Here is a 26,155-nt window from a genome sequence, read left to right on the forward strand (position 1 = left end):
TTTGCTCTGGACAAGTGAGGCAAAGATAACGTTATTTGGCCAAAGTACAAGAAGACATGTGTGGTGAAAACTAACTCATTTGTCCAGAATAAGTTGATGTCAAATGTAAAGCACTGGAATGAAATATTATGGTTTGGGGCTGCTTTACTGCATCGGGGCCTGAGCAGCTCACCATCACTGTCCTAGTGAGCTGAACGACTTCCGGCCTGTCGCTCTGATGTCACGTGTGATGAAGACCATGGAGCGGCTGCTGCTTCACCACCTGAGGCCACAGGTCTGCCACGCCCTCGACCCTCTGCAGTTCGCATACCAGGAGAAGGTGGGAGCGGAGGATGCCATCATCTATATGCTACACCGATCCCTCTCCCACTTGGACAGAGGCAGTGGTGCTGTAAGAATTATGTTTCTGGACTTCTCTAACGCCTTCAACACCATCCAACCTCTGCTCCTTAGGGACAAGCTGACAGAGACAGGAGTAGATTCATACCTGGTGGCATGGATCGTGGACTATCTTACAGACAGACCTCAGTATGTGCGTCTCAGGAACTGCAGGTCTGACATTGTGGTCAGCAACACAGGAGAGCCACAGTGGACTGTTCAGTCAACATACATCAGACTTCCAATACCACTTGGAGTCCTGCCACGTGCAAAAGTTCACTGACGACACTACTATGGTGGGCTGCATCAGGAGTGGGCAGGAGGAGGAGTATAGGAACCTAATCAAGGACTTTGTTAAATGGTGCGACTCAAACCATCTACACCTGAACACCAGCAAAACCAAAGAACTGGTGGTGGATTTTAGGAGGACCAGGCCCCTCATGGACCCCGCGATCATCAGAGGTGACTGTGCAGAGGGTACAGACCTATAAATACCTGGGAGTGCAGCTGGATAATAAATTGGACTGGACTGCCAATACTGATGCTCTGTGTAAGAGAGGACAGAGCTGACTATACTTCCTTAGAAGGCTGGTGTCCTTCAACATGCAGTAAGATGCTGCAGATGTTCAGTCAGACGGTTGTGGCGAGTGCCCTCTTCTACACGGTGGTGTGCTAGGCAGGCAGCATAAAGAAGAAGGACGTCTCACGCCTGGACAAACTGGTGAGGAAGGCAGGCTCTATTGTAGGAATGAAGCTAGACAGCTTAAAATCTGTGGCAGAGCGACGGGCACTGAGCAGGCTCCTGTCAATCATGGAGAATCCACTGCATCCACTGAACAGGATCATCTCCTGACAGAGGAGCTGCTTTGACCCCACACTAATGTGACTCTTCAATTCCACCCGGGCGGGGTAAACATTAACATTATACAAAGTTATTGTCTGTTATACCTGCATTGTTATCATTCTTTAATTTAATATTGTTCTTTATCAGTATTCTGCTGCTGGAGTGTGTGAATTTCCACTTGGGATTAATAAAGTATCTATCTATCATACATTCCACTATGAATTCTTTACTGTACCAGAGGGTGCTTGAGAGAAATGTGAAACCATCTGTCCAAAGACTGAAGCTCAACTGAAAGTAAGCCTTGCAACATGACAATGACTCTAAACATATCAGTAAATCCACCAAGGAATGGCTAAAAAAGAAAGAAATGGGAGGTTCTGGAACAGCCAAGTCAAAGCAGTGATCTGAATCCCATCAGGATTCTGTGGGGATTTGAAATGGGCTGTGCACTTAAGACACCACCTCAAATATTGCACAGATAAAAGGATTCTCCATGGAGAAGTGAGGACAACTTTATCCCACTCGATGTCAGAGATGGGTAAACAGTTAGAAGACATGCCAACTATTAGAGCCACTTTTTTCTGTAGATATAAATGGTATATCAGTCTAATCATCATTGAACTAGCAGTGCCACCCGTCTAAGACTGGTTAAGATGTAAATAATCAACATAGGCCTCGGTGTTAACATTTGCAGCGCACCATGTAATGCATATGTCTCTGTTATACTGTATGTCATGTGGTATGGGATTCGTAAAAGCAGTGGTTATGTTTGTGATGCACCATCTGTTAGAATGACAAATGCAGTGCATTTTGTTGTTTCGCGATTAACTGAGCCATATCAACCTGATAAACACAAAGACAGACACAGGGACACTTATCCTTTTAGTAAGGTGGATAGATTAATACAAAGCCTAATTTCATTGTTTTTTACTCCAGTTACATCATCTTTTATCTAAAGATGCTGTTTAAATGAAGATTAAAGTTTCATTAGTCCACGCATGTTAAAGAAGAAAAAATAATAATTTCATGGGGTGTGCTAACTTTATCAAATGACTGTATGAGCTCATAAAGCCATTCAATCAAGAATAAAAACCTCACAATGAGAACTTGCTTTTTTATTTTCGCTGCCTAACACAGCTCATTAACAACTCCTATACAGTCAAATAAAAGTGTACACAAGGAAAAGGAAGAATGTGCTTAAATTATTCTCTTTAAATAGTTTACAGTGGTGCAAATTGCCATTTGCTGAGGGATAATCAGGTCCAATTAGTGTGAAGCTGTAAAATGTGGTATGGGCCGCAGAAACAGGGAAAATGCGGTCTGATCAATAAATCCCTGGTGGCCTGGAATAATTGCTTGGTCTGACAACACATTGACATTTCCTGTACTCTGTGTGCAGTAAAACCTTTAACAAACGGGTCAACGATGTGCTGTCAGGTTGATGCCCAACATTAACCTGTCCCAGGATGGCTCTGAATGTGCTCAGTACACTGGCATCCCACCTAGAGTTTGTTCCTGCCTTCCTCAAAGTGTTGGTGTAACAGACTGTGTCCCCCTTCAGATGTGTAAAAGGCAATGTAGCACAACATAACTTCACACTCTTAAACCTGCACATTCCAATTCAGAGTCTATCCCACCAGCAGTAGGCATGACTGGGTTATTAAAGCGTATGTACTTGTAAATGCACCTGTCGACTAAACTAAAGAATTGTTGACTTCAGGATAAAAAAAAACACCCTTACCACATCCTAGTCGGCTTCAATAAGTGGGTTTATATGTGCCTTAATAATCCAGTGAATCTCAGAATTCCAGTTTCTAAAATGCCATGTAAATCCTTATTCCAGTTGGTGAAACCAGGTTATTGGTACCTGAAAAACCTGATTAACACACATAGCAATCTCCACCATGTAAACCCTTACCTGGGTTACAGTGAAGGATTTTGTAGTCTGCACATGTCTGTTGCACTTTGTTTGCCTGCTTAGCTTCACACACGCTTTCAGCAGCCACAGGTAGAGGCATCCACAAATATCAGTTTCCTGAGGCAAAAGCTCGGTGATCACATTATTCCTTCTCCCGAGTGAAATAATCAAACTCAGTGTTTCAAAAATCATTAAAGTTAAGTTGATGAACTGAATGTAGAGTGCTGAGTCTAGCCGCACAATCAGGAGCAGTATCGTATTAAAAGTGATGTGCTTTACATGGCTTGATTACTTTTTTAAAGTATCGAGCAATCTAACGCAATGTAAACATTTCGCTGTATCATTATTATCCAAGGTTTAAAGCAAGCAGCACACGTACCAGTATGCCACTCATTTGCTGGGCTGCATGCAATCGAGTAACAGAAAATATTAATAAAGTGTCAGTTTAGTTGTCATTCAGCTATTTGCTATAGAATAAGTGAAACGGTGTCATCAGGTGACGCAGCAGCCAGTGTTCACACTGCAAATCTTTGGGGACTCATGTAGAAGATGTCAAGAGGGCATGGATGTTATTTACTTCAGAGCACGAAAATGACTAAATATATTTGTATAACACAAGCAAATAATCACAAGCTTCATGCTTTTTGAGCCTCCCATCTCCCATTCTCAAGATGCTCCATTGAGAATGTTCTGAACAACTGCAGTACAGGCTGGTATGGGTATGGCAGGATGCTGACTGCAGAGGATAGTCAGATCAGTGGAGAATATTATTGTGGCGACTCTCCCTTCTTTGGAAGACACCTTATCCAAACGTTGTGTCTGCAAGGCCTGCTGTATTGTGCAGGACCCTTCTCACGCCTCTCATGGACTCTTCATTCTTTTACCATCTGGAAAAAGATACTACAGCATCATGGCCAGGTCTGTCAGGTTATGTGATAGCTTTATCCCCTAGGCTGTCGTACTCTTCAACTCAATGTGTACCCCACGATCTTGCTCCCTACCCTAACATTTCAGATAATGATGTCTCACTCCAGTTTATGCACAAATCACTTTCTCTGTTATGTTGAAGGACCGGTCACTGCATTGATCTGTGGAACCAGCATTTGAATGGGTCTCTGTGTAATTGTGGCAGTTAATTGCATTGGCATATTGCCTATTTAAACAGAATTTTTCATGATTTTGTCAATCTGTGCACACTGTCTTGTCTTTTTGTGCTACGTGTACATTGTGAGCTCCAGACTTCGTCTATTTGTCTCACTGTATGCTTGTATATGGTGGAGATGACAATAAAGTTTACTTTGACATACAACCACAACACTCACAGTTAAACAGGGCCGACATGGAATTGGCAATTAATCTGACAAACACATTATTACGATACCAGGGTACCCTGAGGAAATATAATTCAGACAAAGGAGAGCATGCAAAGTCCACATAGACAATGACTGGGTGCAGAATTCAAACCTCAGACACTGGATTTGTGAGGCAGCCGCACTAATCACTGTGCCACCATATTGTCCAACAGACAACGTTAACATTCACAAATAACAGACCTTTTCTAAGAAAGGCCTCTAAAGCCCCCTCTCCCGAATTCACTGTATCGCAGTACAGTCATGAGATAGCAAGGTGAACAGTAGGGGGCTAACAATGAATCCCTGGCTCAGTGTGATGGGCCTGGAGATGTTGTTGCCTTTGTGGGCTGTTTGTGGTGTTTCTACCAGGACCTCCAAAATCCAGTTACAAAGAGAAGAACCAAAGCCTGGACACCTCAGCTTTCCTATCAGGTTCTGAGGAATAATGGTATTAAGGGCTGAATTTAAGTCAATAAACAGCATTCTGTTTTTCTTGTTAAGGTGAGCTGCAGAAAAGTCATGTTATTATATTTTTGGGTGGACCGGTTAGAGCAGCAGGCAAACTGCAGGGGGTTGTGTTTAAATGTGTGCCCCATGACCACCCTCTCAAAGCACTTGGTGATGATGTACAGGTACTAATATGAAAATGACAAGTTTGAGCGCCCAACAACTACCTCTCTGCATGACATCAAGTGAGCCACTTATTATTTCTACAGCTTTAGAGACATGCAGACAAGGTGCTCCTAAGCAAGTCAGCAAACTTGTGAGGCTTCAAATGCGAAACAACAGAACGATTCCAGGTCATCTGACATTTATAAGTCATTTGTAGAGGAAAGCCAAATATAATTTAACAAATACAATTAGAATTCAACAGAGCTAAACCTGTTAAATATGCAATTTCTTATATAGACAGCAGAACACATCTTTAAATAGTCTTTATCAACTGGAGTTAACAAACTAATGAAAGCTAAGCTCACCCCCCTAGTGTCTGTTATGTCAATTCCACCCCTAAAAGAACTTAAATTCCAGCTCACACACAAAAAGTGGATTTGTCAATGGGATCCTTCGCGAGGCGTGGCTCCGAGGGGGTGTGTGTGTTGGGGGAGTGGCTTCACTTACATCATCAGCAGGTTCTCGCCTGTCAGGCTTGAAACACAACAAGAGATGTGGCAAGTTGGGAGCAAAGTTTTGCAAAAGAAGCCGCGAAGGAGCTGAAGACGAGAGTTTAGAGGTAACGAGAATTTCCTGGGAGTGAGGTGTCGGGAGTCAGCGGAAGCGACATTGGACCCCGTCTATGCGATTAACCCCGGTGAGGAAGGCAATGTGCCACGTTCGGGAGAGATCAGTGTTTTTTTTTTTTGTTTGTTTTTCCCTGCTGCTAAAGGCCGCCGGACACGGGTCCCTTAAACTTGCAGATGCATTCGCATACAAACATGCGGTATTCGTCCAGTTTGAATCGGATCAGGCTGGACACAAAGCAATCTTACAAACCCACCATTACCCCACTAACGATCTTAATTAAATTACACAAGCACATATCCGTATGAACAAAGCGAATCGCATTGATTGGGACATTACGTCACATACACTTGTGCCCTTTCTCCAGATAACAAGTGAGTGTAGCCCACTGTGCATTTTGATTGCTCTAACTAACAACGCGCCTGCCGGCTTTGCGATTAGTGCGAGGGCAGTTGACGAAGTAGAGAACTCGGGCTTTCCGGCACTAAGAAATGGGCGGGGAGCTTATGCCGCGCTGTGTTGGAGTGCGCTTAGAACAGAAAGAACCAGCGGGTGCACAGGCCACTTTGGACTGGCTCATTTCTAGAGTTGTGCCCATGGTAGAGAGAACCTTCTTGATCCAAAGGAGTTGTGTACGAGAATGACACAAGGCGAGGGTTAACTTAGACCGCTAGCCACTTGAACACAGCTTAACTCCGCCAGAGTCTGGACTATACGTTTATATTCAAAGAAAAATCGGTCGAGAAAAGAGCTAATCATTTAGTGCGATCGGAGTGACCGAATACGCTGTACAGGCAATTTCCAACGAGCGCAAAATCATGTACTTACTACAAAGTCTTCTCTGCTGGTAATAAAAGCGTTAACTCTACCAGTGTCGATGTGAACTTACCTCTTCAATGTCTGAATTGTGGGAGGAAAAAAATGTTTTTAGTGCAAATTAATCAACTGAAGAACAAACTTAAATATTTAGCTCAAACTCGATGGTAGATGGACTGAAATATTCTATTTAGTGTTAACAAAGACCTAGTTATCAAAATCTTTTCAGCCCTGTCCTATTGTGATTACATTTTCATAAATACTGTATATCTCCATATACAGTGGCTCGGTGGTTGTGCATGCTGCCTTTCAAGAAGGACACCACGGTTTACATCCCAGGTGCTCTTCGCATGTACAACCTGAGTCCAAATAGGTCTCCTCTGGGTGCTCTGATGTCCTTCCACAGTCCATAGACATGCATATTATGTGAATTGGCATCATTAAAGTGTCATTTGTGTGTGTTCATGGGATTGACTCCATACACACCTTAATAAAAGGACATGTCTGCATGCCCAATCCGATTGTTATGTCTCTGTCGTTATACTTATTGATTGCACGGTGCACTGTAAACATTAATACTGAGGCCTGCGTTGGTTGGATTTCAACTAAATACAGCTAGGGTATATACAGTATGTGCGGTCATATAGATGTATGCAGTATTATATATGCACATTGCAAACTTGGCACTAGTAGGATAAAAGCTTTGTTTTTAAAGTCAGAGTATTCCAAGAAGTTCAAAGCCTCTAGAAAGTTGATTTTGTGATTCAGAAAGAATTTATAATTGCAGAACATTTTTCAAAAATTGCAAATTACAACACTCCATAGCTTTAACATTAGTTACATACTGTATATGTCACAAATGAACAGCCCCAGTGTGAGTGAATTTATTTATATATTTATCATTTAATATTTTTAGCGTGAACTCAACCCTGGATAGAGCACATTAAGCACCTGTTTTATTGCCAATAGTTCAGGAAAAAATGATCTCTTTTCACATGAAATCACTTCGGCAGTGTAGTGCAGTAGGTAAGGCTCTGGATTTCAAACCCTGAGGTTGTGGGTGTAAACTCTGCTAGTGACACTGTGTGACCCTGAGCGCGTCACTTCACCTGCCTCGGCTCCAATTGGAAAACCAAATGAAACGTAACCAGCTGTATCTCAAATGTTGTAAATCACCTTGGATAAAGGTGTCAGCCAAATAATTATAATAATAATGTTTCTTTTAATGTAAACTCATGGAAATTTAGTTTACAGTGTGATCTCACGCCCAAGATCTATCCATTCATTATCCAACCTGCCTAATCCATTTCAGATTCTAGTTAAAGCATAGTGATCTTTTTCGTTTTGAATTCAACCCTAGCAGGAATGAAATAACCTTTTTAATGACAAAGGAACAAATTAATCACTTAATATGTACTCAGTCTAGTAGGGAAAGTTTCCTTATATCGTGATCTCAGCTCCATCCACCCAGGAGGCCATTATCTTAACTTGCTTAATTCACTTCTGGGTCATGATCTCAGCCCTCATCACACCAAAACTGCATTTTTTGAGTGAATTCAGCCACGGGGACTTACTTGTTTTTTGCAAAATGAACCGTAATCAGCGTGAACACACGAACTGTCTGAGTGAGAGGTAATTTATATTTTTACTGCAGACTCAACCCCTAGACAGAACAAAATTCTGGTTAGCATGAAATCGACTCTAATGAGAGCAAAATTGCTTGTTTAGCGTGAATTCCGCCTCAGTTTGAGAAAGCTTATCTGTTTAACGTGTACTATTCCAGTGACAGCAAACTTATATAATTTGGCATTGTGAACATATATGAACTGCCTAAGGGAAAGAGACGTATTTAGAGTGGACTCAGCTTTAGTCAGAAAGAATGTATTTGTTCAGCAAGAACCGTGGAAGACTGGGAAAGAACCCACACTTACAGTGTGAACTTGCAGTGCGTACAAAATGAACAGTTTAACATTACTTCAGTCCATTTGGGACATTCGTGTTTGCCTGGTTAGTGGGTCTTGGTCCAAGTCAAAGTGAATCTGAATGGACCAAGTATCAGCTGGAGATGGAGCAAACTCTCCTTTTTACTTAACACCAGCTGGTTTTGGTAGATATAGTTTGATTAGAAGAACAAGATGATTGTTTGATCCATGCTTTGTCACAGTCACTGTTGCCTAGCTCTCTTATGCCATTTTCCATAATATGACACACGCCTGGTGGTTTACTGTAGCCAAAGATTTTGCAGATTCAACTTTTCTGAGCTATTTCAGATGAAATAAGACAAATTTATAGTTAGTCAAAGCTCAGGCTAAGCAGATTTTAATGCCCGATATGACTTTACACCGTGTCTTAGCAGATTTAAATGAAATTCAAACATGAGAATCTAAATTCGGACACAGTGGTTTTTGTATTAAGAAGTAACGGGTCCTTTTGAACCATTATTGCCCAGCTCAGTTAGCAGGTAGTGTAAGATCATGTTCCGTATGATGTTTGTGTGGTAAAATCAATTTTTCTTTCTTTAATACAAATCATTTTCTTGCAGCTCCCATAAAAACTAACATGTGAAGTTTCCTTTCTGTGTCAACTGCTTGCCTAATATCTTTAAAATCACTTTGGTTCTAAAAATAACTTATGTCCCTTTGCCTTGCATAACCTATAGCCCTAGTTTTCTACTGAGAACCACTTATCTGTGTGCTATGGGAGAAGTTCCAGAATGAAACTGATATATTTGTGGACTCAGCAATATGAAATCAACGGGGTGTCTTAGAGAGAGGAGTGCCAAGGAATAACACGCGGTGCTATTCATTCACCATCTGAAATACAGCTGGTCCTGTTTGGGTGACTTTGAATGTTGATAGTTCAGATCAGCTCACTCATTGGGGTAAGACAGACCTGCTCACTTCCTGGTTTTTAAGTGAAAGTTAGGATAATAGTAAACTGGTCAAAGTGGAACATAAAGTTGCTGTAAGCAATACATAATTCACTACAAAGTAACATACATCTGCCCATCCACTGTCAAAGGCTATTAATCCTGTTCAGGGACATGGGCACCAGAGGCCATCCCAGCAGCACTTAGTGCAAGGCAAGAACCAGCCTTGGATAAGGACAGTGAAAAGTGAAAATCCACAAGGCCGAGTGCAGACTCTGGCCAGGCTAGGATTTCCAGTGGAAATCTACTGGTGTAAAATGCCTCTCTCCTTCCTGACCGTGACACTGTAGAACCATTTGATTTATAGAAGAAATCCAGACACCAGACACAGTTTAGCAGCTCTGTGCTCTTTCTCTACACAGACGGCAAGCAGCAATGGATGAGCTGAAAGTGGTCGCTGGGAGTTTTGCTGTTTTCCAGTTTTTGTTTACTGTGGCCAGTCCTTACGTCTCACTCATCCTCTCCCAGGGATATCAGCATCTCCACCCTGTTAAGAAAACTGAATGGAATTCCAGGTAATTGAGACACATATTCTAAAGTTCTCATTTATTCTAAAAGATAAACATTTTTTCTGTTTGTTTATTTTCAGCAGAAAATATATTTTTATATAATTAAACGGTAGAGGACTTTAGGCTTTTTCCTTGTAATTTCCTATGTAGCTCTTCCATGTTGTTAAAGCTGTTATTATAGTACTATTAAATGCAAAAAGTATACTAAAGGCCAGGGCCAGCATGTAGGGTGAGGTGACAAGGTGACCACTTCAGGCAGCACTTTGATGAGGGTGGCATTTTGTGAAAAATTATTTTATATGAAATAATAATACAAAAAAGACAATTAATAATGAAACTTAAAAAACACACACATATCCAGTTCTTTATTTATATGACCATGTAAAAGTATACCCTTGATAAAAGTTCCATACTTCACATTACTTGCCACGCCGCAAATTTCTAAAAATCAAAACGGCGCAGGCACATTTCAAAGTCATGCGTTCATTTTCCTGATTTTCACATATTGGTTGACATTGTGTTAATTTCTAAAATGTTATTAAGCTGTCAGTCACAACGTCTGTTAAATAATGCTTAAGTCTGCAATGAGCTTCTTTATTTACAAATGGCAGAGGCCTTTTAGCTTGCAGGACAGAGTTTGAATGTTCCAAGGTATTCAGAAAAGTGTGGTGAAAAAGGAAACCGCTCAGTTTTGCTTTGCATTCAATTTCTGACATCACAAAACTGAATAAAAATATTTTGGGGAGGAGGTGGTGGAAAGCAAACAGAAGTAGTGAAAAATGTATACTTTTTTTATTGTCTTCAATGTCAATTTTGTGTGTTTTTTGTTTTAAAACTGATATTTTTAATTTTTATTCCCAATAATGATGCATTTATATACAGTATTATTTTGTTTGCTGTTTGCTAGATGCAGTGTTGTTAAAGTATTGTATTGTGAATGGAATTGGATGTTGGGATTTGCTTTGCAATAAATGTCTTTTTCAGCAGCAGAAGTAGCATTCTGGTGCATTTATTCCAGGAGTAGCCTATCATGAGTTTTTGGGAGCAGAAACATGTGCTTTCAAACAAACACAATCCATGTAATGGAGTATAATCACTTTCACCCTTTGAGGACAGAGTCATTCTTGTGATCAAGACAATTTAAAGGAGCTTGTAGAAAAGACCCCTAAATCAACAGAATGTGTCATTTTTTGCGTACTGTAGACATACTGTGTACTGTGCAAATACTCTCTGCTTGCAGCTTTTGAAGTTAAATTTCTCCCTTTTTAATGAAGTGCTTGAATTAAATGTTGTTACCTATACACTACATCACAGTCAATACCACAACGGTGGTTTGCATTTGCCTTGTAATGTCTGTATGACTTGGTTTATAATTCTCTTCATAGACAAACAGATAGTACTTTATGTGTCACAAAGGGACACCTAGCTTTTACAGAAGCTTCAGAACTGCATAAATGTTATAACAAACAACAACAAACATATCCAATGGATACAAGGATTACAATAAAGGAAAAAAAGAACATTTGACTTGGCTATGAGAGCAGTCCCGATGAGACATTATAATGGCGAATTGCTGTAGGTATGAAGGAGCCCGGTAGAGTTTCCTGGCACACTTTTGAATAATTTGTTGTATAAAAGTACTATATGATCGTTGTAGGAGGTAATTAGAAATGCACATAGTAGTTCACTTACTTGATTCATGTTATCTGTTTAAATGGCTCTTTATTCCAAAGCAATTAACTCTTTACATACTGTATGCATTGCATATTTTTACCATGTAAACACTAGCAGGTTAAGTGACAGTTAAAGGTACAGACTGAGCAAGTAGCTGAGAAAAAAGGTCATGATGTTCTGTAGAATTATGTAGTGGAAAATACAACAAAATCCCATTTCTAGTAGAGAACACCTTCGTCCACTGCTCTACAGTGTGAGTACTGAAGTGACTCAGTCTGAGTAAAAGCAAAGGTGTGGGATGTGGGAATGGAACTGGCAATCTTGTGCTCAGCATCATAGCCAGCAGAAGCCAGTAGAGGGCTGCAGTGCCTGCTTATACTTAAAATAAAGACTAATATATATTGTGGTGGACGGCCGGGACCCATGCCCGGCCAGGGCACCTCTTTGGCACTGGATCCAGGGGAGCAGCAATGGGATGCACATTACGTCCTCCAGAACACTTGGTGGCAACCCCCCTGTGTTGCATCAGGGCCACAATTATGTTAAACTGGAGCTCCCTGTTGGGCTCCGTGGCCACCGCCAGGGGGTGCTGCAACGCTTCTTGAGCCCATGTGAGCGGTAACGCAGCCACACCCGGAAGTGCAGCCTAATTAGGCCAAGTACCACCTGGAGCACTTCCGGGTGGGCTATGAAAGAAGCCTGCAGCTACTAATCAAATCACCATAGTCGGGAGGAGGAAGACGAAGCTGCCTGGGAGGAGTGGAGGAATAATCAGTGTGGTTTTTGTATTTGTTGGTGTTTTTAGGACTGTGCTGTGGCTGGGGGACATGGAGAAGATTTGCACTACAGCTAAAGAAAAATAAATAATTGTTTTATTTTACGTGTGCCTCCATGTCCATCTGTGTTGGGTCAGGCACCAAGAGAGCACTTTTGTTACTATATATATATATATATATATATATATATATATATATATATATATATATATATATATATATATATACTTTACACACTTTTTTGTTGGCTTTTAAAAGAGCTCTGTCATAGAGCTCAATGATTAGGAACCTGTCAGATAGCTGATCATATTAGAATACTAACACAGCCAACTTTCAGCCGAGAAATGCATAGACTCTGCTAGTAGTGACAGCAGAATGAGTGATTGTTTTTTGCTGACAGAGACAAGAATAGCATGTAAGACAGTCGAGGCTATGGTGCAGTACTGACTGGAATGGTAAAGGTCAGCTGCAAAGAGAGCAAGAGAGTACCATTTCATAATAAAACATCAGGCCCCTACCCAATACATTTTTTTTTGGTGATGGAAGTCTGTCTAGAGCTTAGCACAAGCACTTTATTTGTTTAAGGTGGGCAGCTTCACAGTGACTAAGACAGTCAGATTTAATTCCCTTCCTGGAGTAGGTGTTTTCCTGTGAAGTTATTTACTAGTTTATACCAAACTAAAAATAATGTTATAGAATACTGTAATGACATCTTTCTTGCGGTTACCCTTCTCTCTCACTCTCTCTGAAGAGAGAATAACCATTGTGAAAAATATATCTTGCAATTCCCTGCTTACACTAACAGCAATCTAGTGGTGGCATAGCCCATCTAGTGAAGAATAGCTAGTTAAATATTCATTTCCTTCTGCAGACAACCAACAAGCCTATACAGTATAGTTCTATTATTGTGGAATCAAAGTTTACACAGTAATTGAACCAAAATATATGCTGTACAGAATATTTTATAGAGTGGAGTTATACATTAAAACAAATAACATCCATCCATCCATTTTATGAACTCACTTTCATGTAAAATCACTATTTTCATTTTCATATATTTATGAAATGGCTTGAAGCATTGGTTACAATTTTTTTTCTAAAACATGCAGTTAACATAAAACATTACGGCATATATGTAAAATCATCCTTTGATTCATCCTCCTCCTAACCCACTTACCACGTTCAGGGTTACAGGGCAGCGGTGCTTATCCTGGCATCACTGGGAGCTCAGTGGGAGCCAGCACTAGAGAGGGCACTATTCCACTTATATCATCCTTGGTCTAGTAAATATTCACTTCATTCTGTAAACAAATTTAAATACAAACAGTACAGTTACTGTAATGTAAAACAATTAGTTAAAAAAGTATTATTTTCTCTTTACTAGCAAACAAGGCCAATGTGCAGTGTAAGCACTATTCATGGTTAATAATCACTTAAAACCTTTCCAAAGGGCAGCATTAAGAGTCTAAATCACCTTGTGTTGTGTGTTATTCAGCATTTAGTTATATGCTATTGGATTAGAGAATTAATCGCTGCACACAAAACTCCTCCTCTGTCGGAAAGGCTGACTTTTTTGGTTACTCAGGAAAGCTAAAATTATGGAAAATTTTAAAGTAGTGATTTATACTTTGCTGTATTACCTGCAATAAAAATTAAGGCGATTCCAATAAGATCTGAAAGTGAAGACAGCATGGAGGAAGTCTGGCACAGGAAGGGTAATGGATTGAATTTTGAAACAACATGATTGCTGGTTTAGTCCCAGCCTCTGGTTTATTGTGCAACCCTGGGAAAGTCACTTAACCTGTCTGTTTAGCTATATATAAAAAAATGAAATAAAATAAATATGCAAATAATTGTAATGTAAACTAATTTAAGAAGTTGCCTTGTACTACATACACTTTAGTGCTTTGAGCATGGCAAAGGAGCTGTATAAATACATGTATTATATTATTATTATTTTTATTCTATTGCAATGTAATGTCACCCCCTGCATGGTGGGTCCCTCTTTAATGAGCATTACTGCTTTCATCCTCTGTGACTCTGACCAAAAAGAAGAAGACACAATTTAACCGTACATCCTTGTGTGACCATTTTTGTGTTGCTTTTTTATTTTACTTGGGTAGCAGGCTAAGAAAACTGACATTTTCTACTGCTTTATATAGGTTCTGTTTCTTCATTTTAATAGTACTGTCTATTGTAAAATACTGTGATTATATGTTGTCTTCCAGGCTGGTGTCCACAGTACATGCTCTAATTGTGGGAACTCTCTGCCTTTACATCTTGTGGTTTGATGAAGCTGTGAATAAAGATCCAGTTTGGTAAGTCTAGTGTCTCAGTGCATCTTCCATATGAATAAAGTGACAAGCACTGACAGATCTTTCATATAACATTTAATGTGAAGCATTTGTTTCTTTTTATTTCAGGGATGGATGGATAGATAGATAGATAGATAGATGTTGCTTTATTGGTCCTGAGGTTGAAATTTAGTTTTTACAGATGCTGAAGAAATACAGAAATATTATAACAAAGAACAAAAACCCTAAAGCACACTCAAGAGTTACAAGAAAGAAGAGAAAACACCTGACTTGGCTAATGTTATGAGTGCAGTCTCAGTGAGGCGCTATAAATGAGTTTCACTCTTATGAAGGAGCACCAATAGGCTTTAATGGCACACATCTAATGAATAACTTGTTGGATCAAAGTACTCAATGCTAGTGCATCAAAGAAAGGTTGTACAGCATTATCATAATGGCTGTCAGTTTTGTCTTATTCTCCCCTTCTCCACTTCCTCCTGTTGTTCCAGTGTGTGTCCCATAACTGAGCCTGTCTTTTTAATTAGCTTATTAAGTTCAGTGGGCCTTTAAAGTGATGTTACAGCCCAGCACACCATATTGTCCATCACAGAGTTATACAACATATACAGGATGTCGCTACTCACTTTAAAATATTTGAGTCTCCTAAGAAAAAAATATTATTATGTGCTTCTTCTGAATCTGTGCCTGATCTGTAATTATTAAGCAGTCAATGGCTTATTTAGTGCCATTTGTGGCTAACACAGATGTTGTGGTGATTATTTCTTCAGGAAGCAATACATCAGCACCCAGCTTTCACTTCCCAATAAGAGTTGTTTTTGATATGAAAGTCTATGGTTCGTAGAGCATGGTTATCATTATGTTGGCATTTTTTTGTCTACAGATATAGAATATAATGTATATGTATATTTCAACAACACAAACACTGAAAGGTTAAGTGACTCATTCAGGTTCACACAGAGAGCCAGTAGTAGCAATTGACTTTAAAACATTTACTGACAATACTAATCTTTCCTAGACTTTGTCATTTTTATTCCAGCTTACCTTTAAAGAAAATTTCAGAATGGCTGTGTTATTGCCAATGACAGGCTAACCCGTCAAGCTTATTTTTTGCAATATGTTTGAATAGTAATACTTGCTGATCATGACTTTAAACGGTGGCAGCATATCGAAAGTTGGTCTCACAAGCAAGGAAGAACCTCACTGTATTCTATACAAGTAGTACTGAACTTGAACTTGCATTTTACACTACCTTGCTTGAGCCAGTAGAAGGCAACCTAACTTGAAATTTCCAGGGGGGGAAAAACCACACCTACGATATAAAACACAACTCTGTGCCTCCACTTTACAGAAAGCAACACTTCTGGAGTACAATTAATGGTTTTTATATATCACCATCTTTGGAAAATCAGTTGGTCAAACAAGTACTACATAAACGTGATGCATGTTTTCATTGGATACGTTGACATATTTAATTTTTTTTCTATATTTACATATTTAGACAGAGGTTTATCTTGCATTTTATCTTGTGCAAGGAACTGTAGGTGTAATGAGAGCTGTGAAACAAGGTCCTCTTGAAAAGTACATACGGTATTCAGAAATACAAAAGAAGGTAAAGTCAAGCAAAAAACATTTTATATAACCTAGAACTTTTCTGAATATTTTGGTTGCAGTGAGAAACAGAGAGAGAACAGAAATTAATTTGTATCGTTAACTACACTCATTTTTTTAAATAATATTTGCACACTGTCTTTATTACTATCATTATTGACACCCACTGCACGCCAAACCTACCTTGAACTGCCTTTCCCAAGGTTTCTTCCATTTTTCCTACAAGGTTTTTTTGGGAGTTTTTTCTTGTCTTCTTAGAGTGAAGGCTGCGGGACTGTCAAGAGGCAGGGCCTGTTAAAGCCCATTGAGGCACTTCTTGTGTGATTTTGGGCTATACAGAAATAAACTGTATTGTATTGTATTGTATAATTATGGTGTCAAATCTGAGTACTGTCTTGTTGGAATTCATCAAGTCCAGACTTTGGACCTCTTTTTTCTGAACTAAGCCACCTAGACACAAAGGAAGAACCAAGACTTCGGCCACAAACAAGTAACTTGTTCCAACTAAGACTCGTGCTGTGATGATGGGCTGTCATTTTCTTCCTGCTGTTTGTTTAAAGATGTTAAATCAGGATGAAAAGTCCGATCAAGTTCAGTTATTTTTTTTTTTTTACTAACATTTCAGTGTTTTATTCTCCACCACCCTTTCTGAAGTGTTTTTGGTGTATTTTTAGGCCAGCAATGAGCTACAAGATAAAGGAATCTATTTTCAGTGACTATGAACCTCCTATAAAATTGCAGTTGAGAAGATTTCCTTCTTTCTCCTGATATGTTTTTCTCTTTCCCTAATGCACTGTGTGCACACAGAGAAGAGAAAACCACACACCTTATTGTGCTGCTGATTGAGAAAAGAGAAACTCATAAATGTGTGCATAAGGTTTATTTTTCTCTGATTCAAATTTAAATAACTTTATCGCTATTATGAATGTAGTGTGAAGTCAAGCAAAATTACCCCTTTTATTGGCTAACTAAAAAGATTACAATATGCAAGCTTTCGAAGCAACTCAGGCCCCTTCTTCAGGCGAGACGTACATTCATAATGGCTAACATGGTACAACACACTGGTACTATTGCTATTATAATATAATTTAACTAACATTTTAAAAACAAATACTCATTTAAAAAACTGAAAATGAAATAAATATGAATAAACAGTGTGTCATCTCTTTTATAGCATGAAGGATCTCCACACTGCCCACACACAAGCTGGGCAGCCACTTCAATAATAATAATTCATTACTGTTTCACTAATAATTTTATATTTTTTCTGGAAATTTTAAAACTACATTTTGGGTTGCATATGTCCCTGGTTCCCGCTTCCCTCTGGCTGTCCCACTCCCTTTTAATCTCTGTCGGTCTCTCTCTGCCATGTAGTGATGGGAATGTAGCACCACAGTTGCCCCCAGAGCAGCATCACACCCCCACAATGAATGGCTGAGCTCTCCTTTCATGCAGGGGGCTGCGAGTTCAGTTCACTCAGCCTGTTCAGGATTAGACACTGCCACCGCAAAGACAAGAGACTCATTCTTTGCAAACAAACAAGCCTTTAACAGCAACAAAAAGTCCCCATGTGATACGTCTTAGCCCCTCTCAACCAGATTAGTAGGAAAGTGGTTCATTGGCATTCAGTTCTGTGAGAGAGGGAGAGGACCAAGGCCTGGGGGAGGGGGTGGCAGCACATCTCTAATGTCACTCGGTCTCCCTCCTGCGCTTGACATGCTTGTGCTTATCGTGCGGTTTTGTTAATGAGTGGATGTCCACTTATAACCCTCGCACAGACCTCTATGTCTGGATGGTGTATATCACCTTGCACAGCTCGGAATCTCTCACAGACGATTATGTATAGAAATCCATACTTGATAAGGAGAATAAAAAAAACAATCGATAGTCCTTTACTTCATATAACAGCGTTACAGTGTACACCAGCACGTGTTACATGTGTAAGACGCACATTCGTATTTTAGACCAATGGTTCCCACACTCAGTCCTGGGGACCCGCTGTGGGTGCAGGTTTTTGTTCCAACCAAGTTCTGTTTTTATTTGAACTCCTAGCCTAATCAAGTGTGCTGTTATTGTCTAATTCCTGTGTTTTGAGGTCAATGTACAAATTACATAACTAAGTTTGGTCAACTTTTATTAAAATGTATCAGTTATATGGCGATAATGTATTTTTTTTTTTTTTTTACTTTTTAACAATATTTTCATCTTGATTTTCATTCTGCTTTTCCAGGTGTTCTGGTTATTTAGTCCACTATTTACTAATTACTGGGTCAGACACTAGGCTGAAGTAGTTTCAGCCTTTAATCATTCAGTGTTACCTGCCCAGGCGTCTGCTATGCTTGTTTTAAATTGTTATTATTGGAATACGATGAAAGGAACAAACTACACCGAAAAAGGGCAAAACAAGAGAAAAACAACAAAACAGGGATAAACATTTAAAGCTATTGCAAAAATATAAATAATTCCAAAATCTGTTTGGAACAAAAACCTGCAGGCACAGTGGGTCCCCAGGACTGAGTTTGAACACCACTGTTTTAGACAATTTAAGAAATGGTAGGTGGATTGGCTTTCTCGAAATGACAATCTATGTTTGATTTTATGTATGACACTTCCAAAGTGATAGGTCCATAGCTACTAAAAGCACACAGCCTGTTTATTTTGGACAAATAATCCAGCACTAAGTGAAACGGGCTACACACTTTTCCTAGTGAGAGGTGCCAAAGAATCATACAGGAGACAACTTTCTTATCTAGAATAAATAGGAATATGAGAAATTTGAGAAAGGGGAGGAGACCAATCATTCTATTTATCGCTTGTTTGTTTAGGTAATAGCTCACTTGACCCAATATCTCGTCCAGATGCTTCTTAAAGGTTATCAAGACTTCTGTTTCAACTCCACGTCTCGGTAGTTTGTTTCAGATCCCCACAACTTTTTTCATAAAGAAGTGTTACCTGACTTTAGTCCTAAATGCACTTCTCCTCATTTTCCACCATTGTCCTCGAGTATGTGATTCACTGTTTAGTTGAAAGGATTGTGCTGGATCTGCTTCATCAATGGGTGGCACGGTGGCGCAGTGGGTAGCGCTGCTGCCTCTCAGTTAAGAGATCTGGGTTCGCTTCCTGGGTCCTCCCTGCGTGGAGTCTATATGTTCTCCCCGTGTCTGCGTGGGTTTCCTCCCACAGTCCAAAGACATGCAGGTTAGGTGCACTGGCAATTCCAAATTGTCCCTAGCGTGTGCTTGGTGTGTGTGTGCCCTGCGGTCGGCTGGCACCCTGCCTGGGGTTTGTTTCCTGCCTTGCAACCTGAGTTGGCTGGGATTGGCTCTAGCAGACCCCTGTGACCCTGTTGTTAGGATATAGCAGGTTGGATAATGGATGGATGGATGCTTTATCAATGTCTTTGAGAATGTTGAAGATCTAGATTAGGTCCTCACAGAGCTTGGGTAGGGCATGTCCTTAAGTCCTGGGATGCACCTGGTCACTCTCCTCTGCACAGCCATCTTTCTTGTAGCGTGGTGACCAGAATTGCACACAGTATTCCAGATATGGCCTCACTGGTGCATAACGTCTCTATTTATATTGAACACTTTTTATGACTTAACATTTTATTTTCCTTTTGAATAACTTCTGTGCATTGTTTGAAAACATGATGAAAATGATGTGTCGGCATAAACCCCTAAATCCATTTCAGAGGTTGCTTCCTTTAAGACAGCATTTCTCATCTTGTATTTATATTTAATGTTCCTGTTGCACACATGTAGCACTTTGCACTTTTTCATGTTAAACTGCATGAGTCATTAGGTAAAAAGTTTATCTCAAATTCAAACTGTAGTTATGAATGTGGCACCTTTCATAGTAAACACTAATATGATTGAAGCCAGAACAAACAGGTTTATTTTGGACAGATGATGAGAAATCAAGTGAAAATCGTTTCAAGTTGTATATTGTGAATATTGTGTCCACGGTATGCTAGAGTGCTGCACAAGAACAGAGCAAATAAACTTCTTTTGGATGCATGATGAATCATCACACGAAAAAGGCTTGTTCAGGTTTACACTGTAATTACTACAGCACTGGACTTTAAACCACAAGACTGACATTTTCATTCCTGCTTCTTCTTCACTGTTTGATCCTGAGCAAATCACTGAACCTGTTTGAGGTCCTGCTGGAAAAAAAAATATGCAAGCAGATGCATCACATCTTGATTTTTAAATGTCAGATGGTAACTGCTTAGAGGAACAAGTGGCTTTCAGCCACATCAGTCAGAGCAATAACAGGGCTGTGATGTCCGGGGTTGCAATGCTTGTTACTCTGAATGGATCAACATGTGTCTACCTGACACCAAGAGGCATGGGTAAGCCATTGGACCCTATTAATGATGGGGACCAGGGCTGTCAATTGTTCCCCACAAATGGGGAATTCCCAATAAGTAAGATCCCTGTCCTTAGTACACACCGCTCATCACTACTACTGATTGGATGATTTAGCAAGGTCCTCAGATCAGCCCTGGCTTGGTTGCTCGTGGCCTCTGGAGGAGCGTTGAGATGACAATCATACTTGACTATTTTGAGGAAGAAAAGCTGTAACAACCAAAACCAAACAGTGTTTATATTGGAGTGACCTGGAAAAATTGTATTCTGCCTCTTTGGTGCCATACAATGCAGTGACATAGGAGATATGCACTTTTATGGGTTTACTGCCTACATTGTTAATGTTATCAGTGGCTGCGTATGTGTAGCCCCTTCTCCAAAGACATAATGATTTTTTTGTTAAGAGGAGAAATCCCTACACCAGTGCAAAAATATTACAAAGATACACACTTTTAAAAATGATCATAAAACCATGTGAATGCTTTATATTAATAACTGGGATTCCAACCGTGCATCCTACCAACATGCTGATTGCTCAAATACAGTCATGTAATTGATTCAATAATGACATTCCTACATCACCTTTACAGTATTTGTCTCTATGAATGAAACTATATTCTGCAAAATAAATGTAAAATGTAAACGATTGTGCTTTATTATGGACTGGGACGCCATCTAGAGTTGTTTCTGATTTTACACTCAATGTTGATGAGATAGGCACTGACTCCCTACAGCTCTGACTGCATAATTGACTTTGAAAATGAACGTACAGTACAGTATAATATTGGAAGTGTGTCCCCCTAGTGGCTAAGTTGTGGCAGTTCCAGTTAAGGCCCCTCCATCTTCACACCAAAACCCAGGTTAGTTGACTTGCCAGATACAGAAATACTGATACAAAAGTACTATAACAGAATATTTTTTATTGTAATTATGGAAGGAAGGAAGGTATATACTATAAAATAAAGTCAGTCTGATAACTGGTGTATATCCTCTGTTACTCAGAAAACAATCAGCAGCATTAAAATTCAAGATTCTCTGTTTACCTTTAGATAGATAGATAGATACTTTATTAATCCCAAGGGGAAATTCACATAATCCAACAGCAGTATACTGATACAAACAAACAATATTAAATTATATAGTAATAAAAATGAAAAAAAAAAAAAAATAAAAAAGCAGATAATAACTTTGAGTAATGTTAGCCATTCAAGAAAGATAGATATGGGACCAGAACTCAATGTTCAAGTTCAGCACTTCTCTCACTTTATGCTTCTGTATCTCTTTCGTTTGTTTTTGATGGCACATTGTCTTTGACTTAAGTAGATGGCTACTTCTGTCTTCATAGTGATGGTACCTGCAGTCTCCTGCATTTATAAAAGCTGTCTGGGATGTGTGTTTTTGCTTAGACCAGTCACAATCATTCACAGTAGGTGAAAAATTCAGATTAGGAGAGTTTACCAGGATATGTCTCAGCCCCTTTTCGTGCCACATATCATTTGGTTTCTCATGGGATTGCACTGAAAGGTCAATTTTTAACACGCCCAGTTGCTAAGAAGTTGCCCTCACAGGGTGTCCTTGTTATTTAACCTGCATATTTATTTTCAAAGGCTGGGAGTATGTAAATTTATGCAGCACCCCGAGGCACCTTATACCTTGGGTGGTGCTTATGTACATGGTGTATCAGGTGCCATGAGTTGTTATATACAATAAGCTGACAGAAAGAAGAATGCAGTTTTTGTTCTTTGTTTATTTTGTGTTACATTATTTTTGACACATTCACATATGAACTACCTCAGGACATCTTGACTTTGGTATTCTCCCTGTGCCTCAGACTCTATGTCACTATTCACGCTGTTATACATGTGGGGCAAAAATGTGAAGATGAAGGGGTGTGTGCCGTTTTCAGGTTTTTAAGGAATACTGTATCAGCAAGGAGAAAATGTTGGTGAAAAGGAGAGGGATTGGTTGTTATATTTGAGGACTGGATAACTCTGTTAGTCAGCATCAGTTAGAATGAAGAACAACCACTCCAAGTAACCAGCCTATCAGAATCATGCTAAGCACAAACATGACAATGTCTGCTCTTTTTTAGGGGTGACCCCAGACTTGTGAAGCTCAATGTTGCCATAACCTGTGGCTACCTTTTATATGGTGAGTGACACTTGGCATCTGGTTAATGCTTTTAGACTTGTGACCACTAAGCAGGCAGAAGCTTGTGCTTCTCTTCAGGCAGTGAGACATAAAAGCCCAGAAAAGGCAAAACAAAGGGGGTTGGAGGTCAATACCGGTTCTTCTTTCCATCGGAGTAACATTAGTGAAGTTCTCCTTTCATACAATGTCCAAAGTAGACTGGCTGTGCCCCAGGTGGTTGAATTACACTTTTAGCGAGACCCTGTGCTGAAATGTAGCCATGGTGTGTGTATGTGAATTGTCCACCTAGTAGACACTATTACAGAAAAGTGAACATTCACCGTTCACCATGCCTGCCTTAGTAAGGATTGTACTCTTGACAATTTGTACAAAACAATATTTTAAGTGTTAAAAATATGCAGTATTTTCACATGTATGGGGACTGAACCATGTTCTGGTCATATTATCACCTTATACCCAGTATTCCTGGGATAGGTGCTAATGCCCTGACAACCACTAATGGATAAGCAGGACAGGAAAGGAATGGATACTGTAGATGTGTTGCATTCTTACAATGTTCTTCATTTCCATTACCTACAATTCATACAAATTAGTTGTGGTTCTGCATAATGTTGCTGAAAATCTCCAACCATGCCTGTGTGTCCCACCCCTATGAGGTCTTTTCATTTGCTAACAGAAGTGTGTAAATATGTCAACTGTAAATGCCTTGCTGTAGCTGTTGTCCCAGACTTATCCAAATGAACACAATGCTGACTACCCCTCTTTTAGGCCCAACCATGCTGCACCCTCTTCTCATCCCTGTGCTCCTTCTCATCAATTTCTTTCATTTTCCAGATCTTCTGCTGTTGGCGATGCACTGGAAAACAATGGGAGATGGCTTCTTTGTCTGTCACCACTTAGCAGCGCTATATGCCTATGGATATGTGCTGGTAAGGCACAAAAGACCAAAGATTTCTCTTAGAATTTTGTTGTAGTCTGTTTTTATATTCCACCTTTAGGAAAATTAGCTTTTGGAATGAGAAATCGCATTCTGCCTTTATTTGTATTCTTTGCTTATTGAATAAGAATTACAGTATCTGAAACAGACTGGCACTATTCAGGGACACTTCTGAATTCCCTGGAGCTGTAAGGATAAGCTCCACGTTCCTTTAACCCTGAATTAAATTACGGTAAGCATGTTCAAGAAATGGATAGATGTACGGACTGAAATCCTATTAAATCATTCTTCCATTAATTTATTGATCTGGCTTAATCTGGCAGGAGATATCAGCAGCCTGCAAAAGGTAGAAAACCATTAGCAGGTGTGGTATCAGTCCAATTCAGGACATTCACCAAAAAATTGTCAGTTTAGAATTAATAATCGACTTAATGTATGAAATTTTAGCATGTAAGTGAAAACTGGAATAGTCTGAAGAAACTTGTGGTAAATGTGGACACTCCACACTAACAACACACTGGCGTGGGATCAAATCCAGCCCATGCAGGGTGAACCTCTGTTCACTGCACTACCCATTCACCCTGAGCTCAGTCAATATCCATCCATCCATCCATCCATCCATCCTCTTCCGCTTATCCGAGGTCGGGTCGCGGGGGCAGCAGCTTAAGCAGAGAGACCCAGACTTCCCTCTCCCCGGCCACTTCTTCCAGCTCTTCCGGGAGAATCCCAAGGTGTTCCCAGGCCAGCCGGGAGACATAATCCCTCCAGCGTGTCCTGGGTCTTCCCTGGGGCCTCCTCCTGGTTGGATGTGCTCAGAACACCACCTCACCAGGGAGGGGTCCAGGAGGCATCCTGATCAGATGCCCGAGCCACCTCATCTGACTCCTCTCGATGCGGAGGAGCAGCGGCTCTACTCTGAGCTCCTCCCGGATGACTGAGCTTCCCACCCGATCTTTAAGGGAAAGCCCAGACACCCTGCGGAGGAAACTCATTTCAGCCGCTTGTATTTGCGATCTCGTTCTTTCGGTCACTACCCATAGCTCATGACCATAGGTTAGGGTAGGAACGTAGATCGACTGGTAAATTGAGAGCTTTGCCTTACGGCTCAGCTCTTTTTTCACCACGACAGACTGATGCAGAGCCCGCATCACTGCAGATGCCGCACCGATCCGCCTGACGATCTCACGGTCCGTTCTTCCATCACTCGTGAACAAGACCCCGAGATACTTGAACTCCTCCACTTGGGGCAGGATCTCTCCCCCAACCCTGAGAGGGCACTCCACCCTTTTCCAGCTGAGGACCATGGTCTTGGATTTGGAGGTGCTGATTCTCATCCCAGCCGCTTCACACTCAGCTGCGAACCGATCCAGAGAGAGCTGAAGATCACGGCCTGATGAAGCAAACAGGACAACATCATCTGCAAAAAGCAGTGACCCAATCCTGAGACCACCAAACCGGACCCCTTCAACACCCTGGCTGTGCCTAGAAATTCTGTCCATAAAAGTTATGAACAGAATCGGTGACAAAGGGCAGCCCTGGCGGAGTCCAACTCTCACTGGAAACGGGCTCGACTTACTGCTGGCAATGCGTACCAAGCTCTGACACCGATTGTACAGGGAACGAACAGCTCTTATCAGGGGGTCCAGCACCCCATACTCCCGGAGCACCCCCCACAGGATTCCCCGAGGGACACGACTGTGTCAGTCAATATGTTCTTTTTTTATTAATTAAGGAGGCTTATGGTTTATTTCACACCTAATGGATTTTTTTTAAATAACTCTTTTATCCAATCCACCTGTCAAATAATACATTGTACTGTATGTAGGTTCTTTCTATAGTGAAAAAACAAATAAAACCCTTACAGTATAATACAGCTGCCATCAAATTTCTGCGCTATGAGCACTTAAACATCAAGTGACTCACTCAGAACCACACAGTGAGTTAGCTGTGAGCATATATCCTTTAGGCACTTTAACGTACAAGTACTGTACAATTACCACATATCTGAAAAGAGAGTATTGGCCAGCCAGGTGACTTGTTTAAGACAGTGATGGAATTTCAGTCTTTTTCTGCTATATAGCACCTTTCATAATGAACCCTAAACCAAGCCTTATTACAGCTACAGACATATAGCTTACATGTTCTACCTTGTGATTATGGACAGGTTTGAAAGTCGGGTTACGCAATACAGTATGTTGTTTCCTTTCCAACATCTAAACTACTGGGGGTCCACAATTCCTGGTGAAATATAACAAAATATCATTTTAAAACTACTATAAAAGTAGTGATCACAATAAAAGGTACAGTAGAAAACTGAATTAGTTAATATAACAAAAGCT

General features: G+C 40.3%; 1 protein-coding gene and 1 long non-coding RNA gene across 3 annotated transcripts in view; one reads left to right on the plus strand and one right to left on the minus strand.

Moving 5' to 3' along the window:
- The window catches only part of LOC120541176, a 94,874-nt gene that overhangs the window by 35,735 nt on the left and 32,984 nt on the right, over positions 1 to 26,155 (minus strand). The window contains exon 2 of the long non-coding RNA XR_005635957.1: positions 13,613 to 13,736. This is a non-coding gene — a long non-coding RNA (uncharacterized LOC120541176). The remainder of the gene's footprint in view (positions 1 to 13,612; positions 13,737 to 26,155) is intronic.
- tlcd4b (TLC domain containing 4b) overlaps positions 5,629 to 26,155 on the plus strand; it is a 30,470-nt gene continuing 9,943 nt past the window's right edge. The window contains exons 1-5 of one of the 2 annotated variants that reach the window (XM_039772567.1): positions 5,629 to 5,801; positions 9,839 to 9,991; positions 14,664 to 14,753; positions 22,821 to 22,879; positions 23,714 to 23,808. In XM_039772567.1, coding sequence (XP_039628501.1) covers positions 9,852 to 9,991; positions 14,664 to 14,753; positions 22,821 to 22,879; positions 23,714 to 23,808 — 384 coding nt within the window. In that variant the 5' untranslated portion in view covers positions 5,629 to 5,801; positions 9,839 to 9,851. The remainder of the gene's footprint in view (positions 5,802 to 9,838; positions 9,992 to 14,663; positions 14,754 to 22,820; positions 22,880 to 23,713; positions 23,809 to 26,155) is intronic. The other variant, XM_039772568.1, reaches the window with a different exon arrangement.

Source organism: Polypterus senegalus, chromosome 12, assembly GCF_016835505.1.
Source record: "Polypterus senegalus isolate Bchr_013 chromosome 12, ASM1683550v1, whole genome shotgun sequence".
NCBI classification, from domain to species: Eukaryota; Metazoa; Chordata; class Cladistia; order Polypteriformes; family Polypteridae; genus Polypterus; species Polypterus senegalus.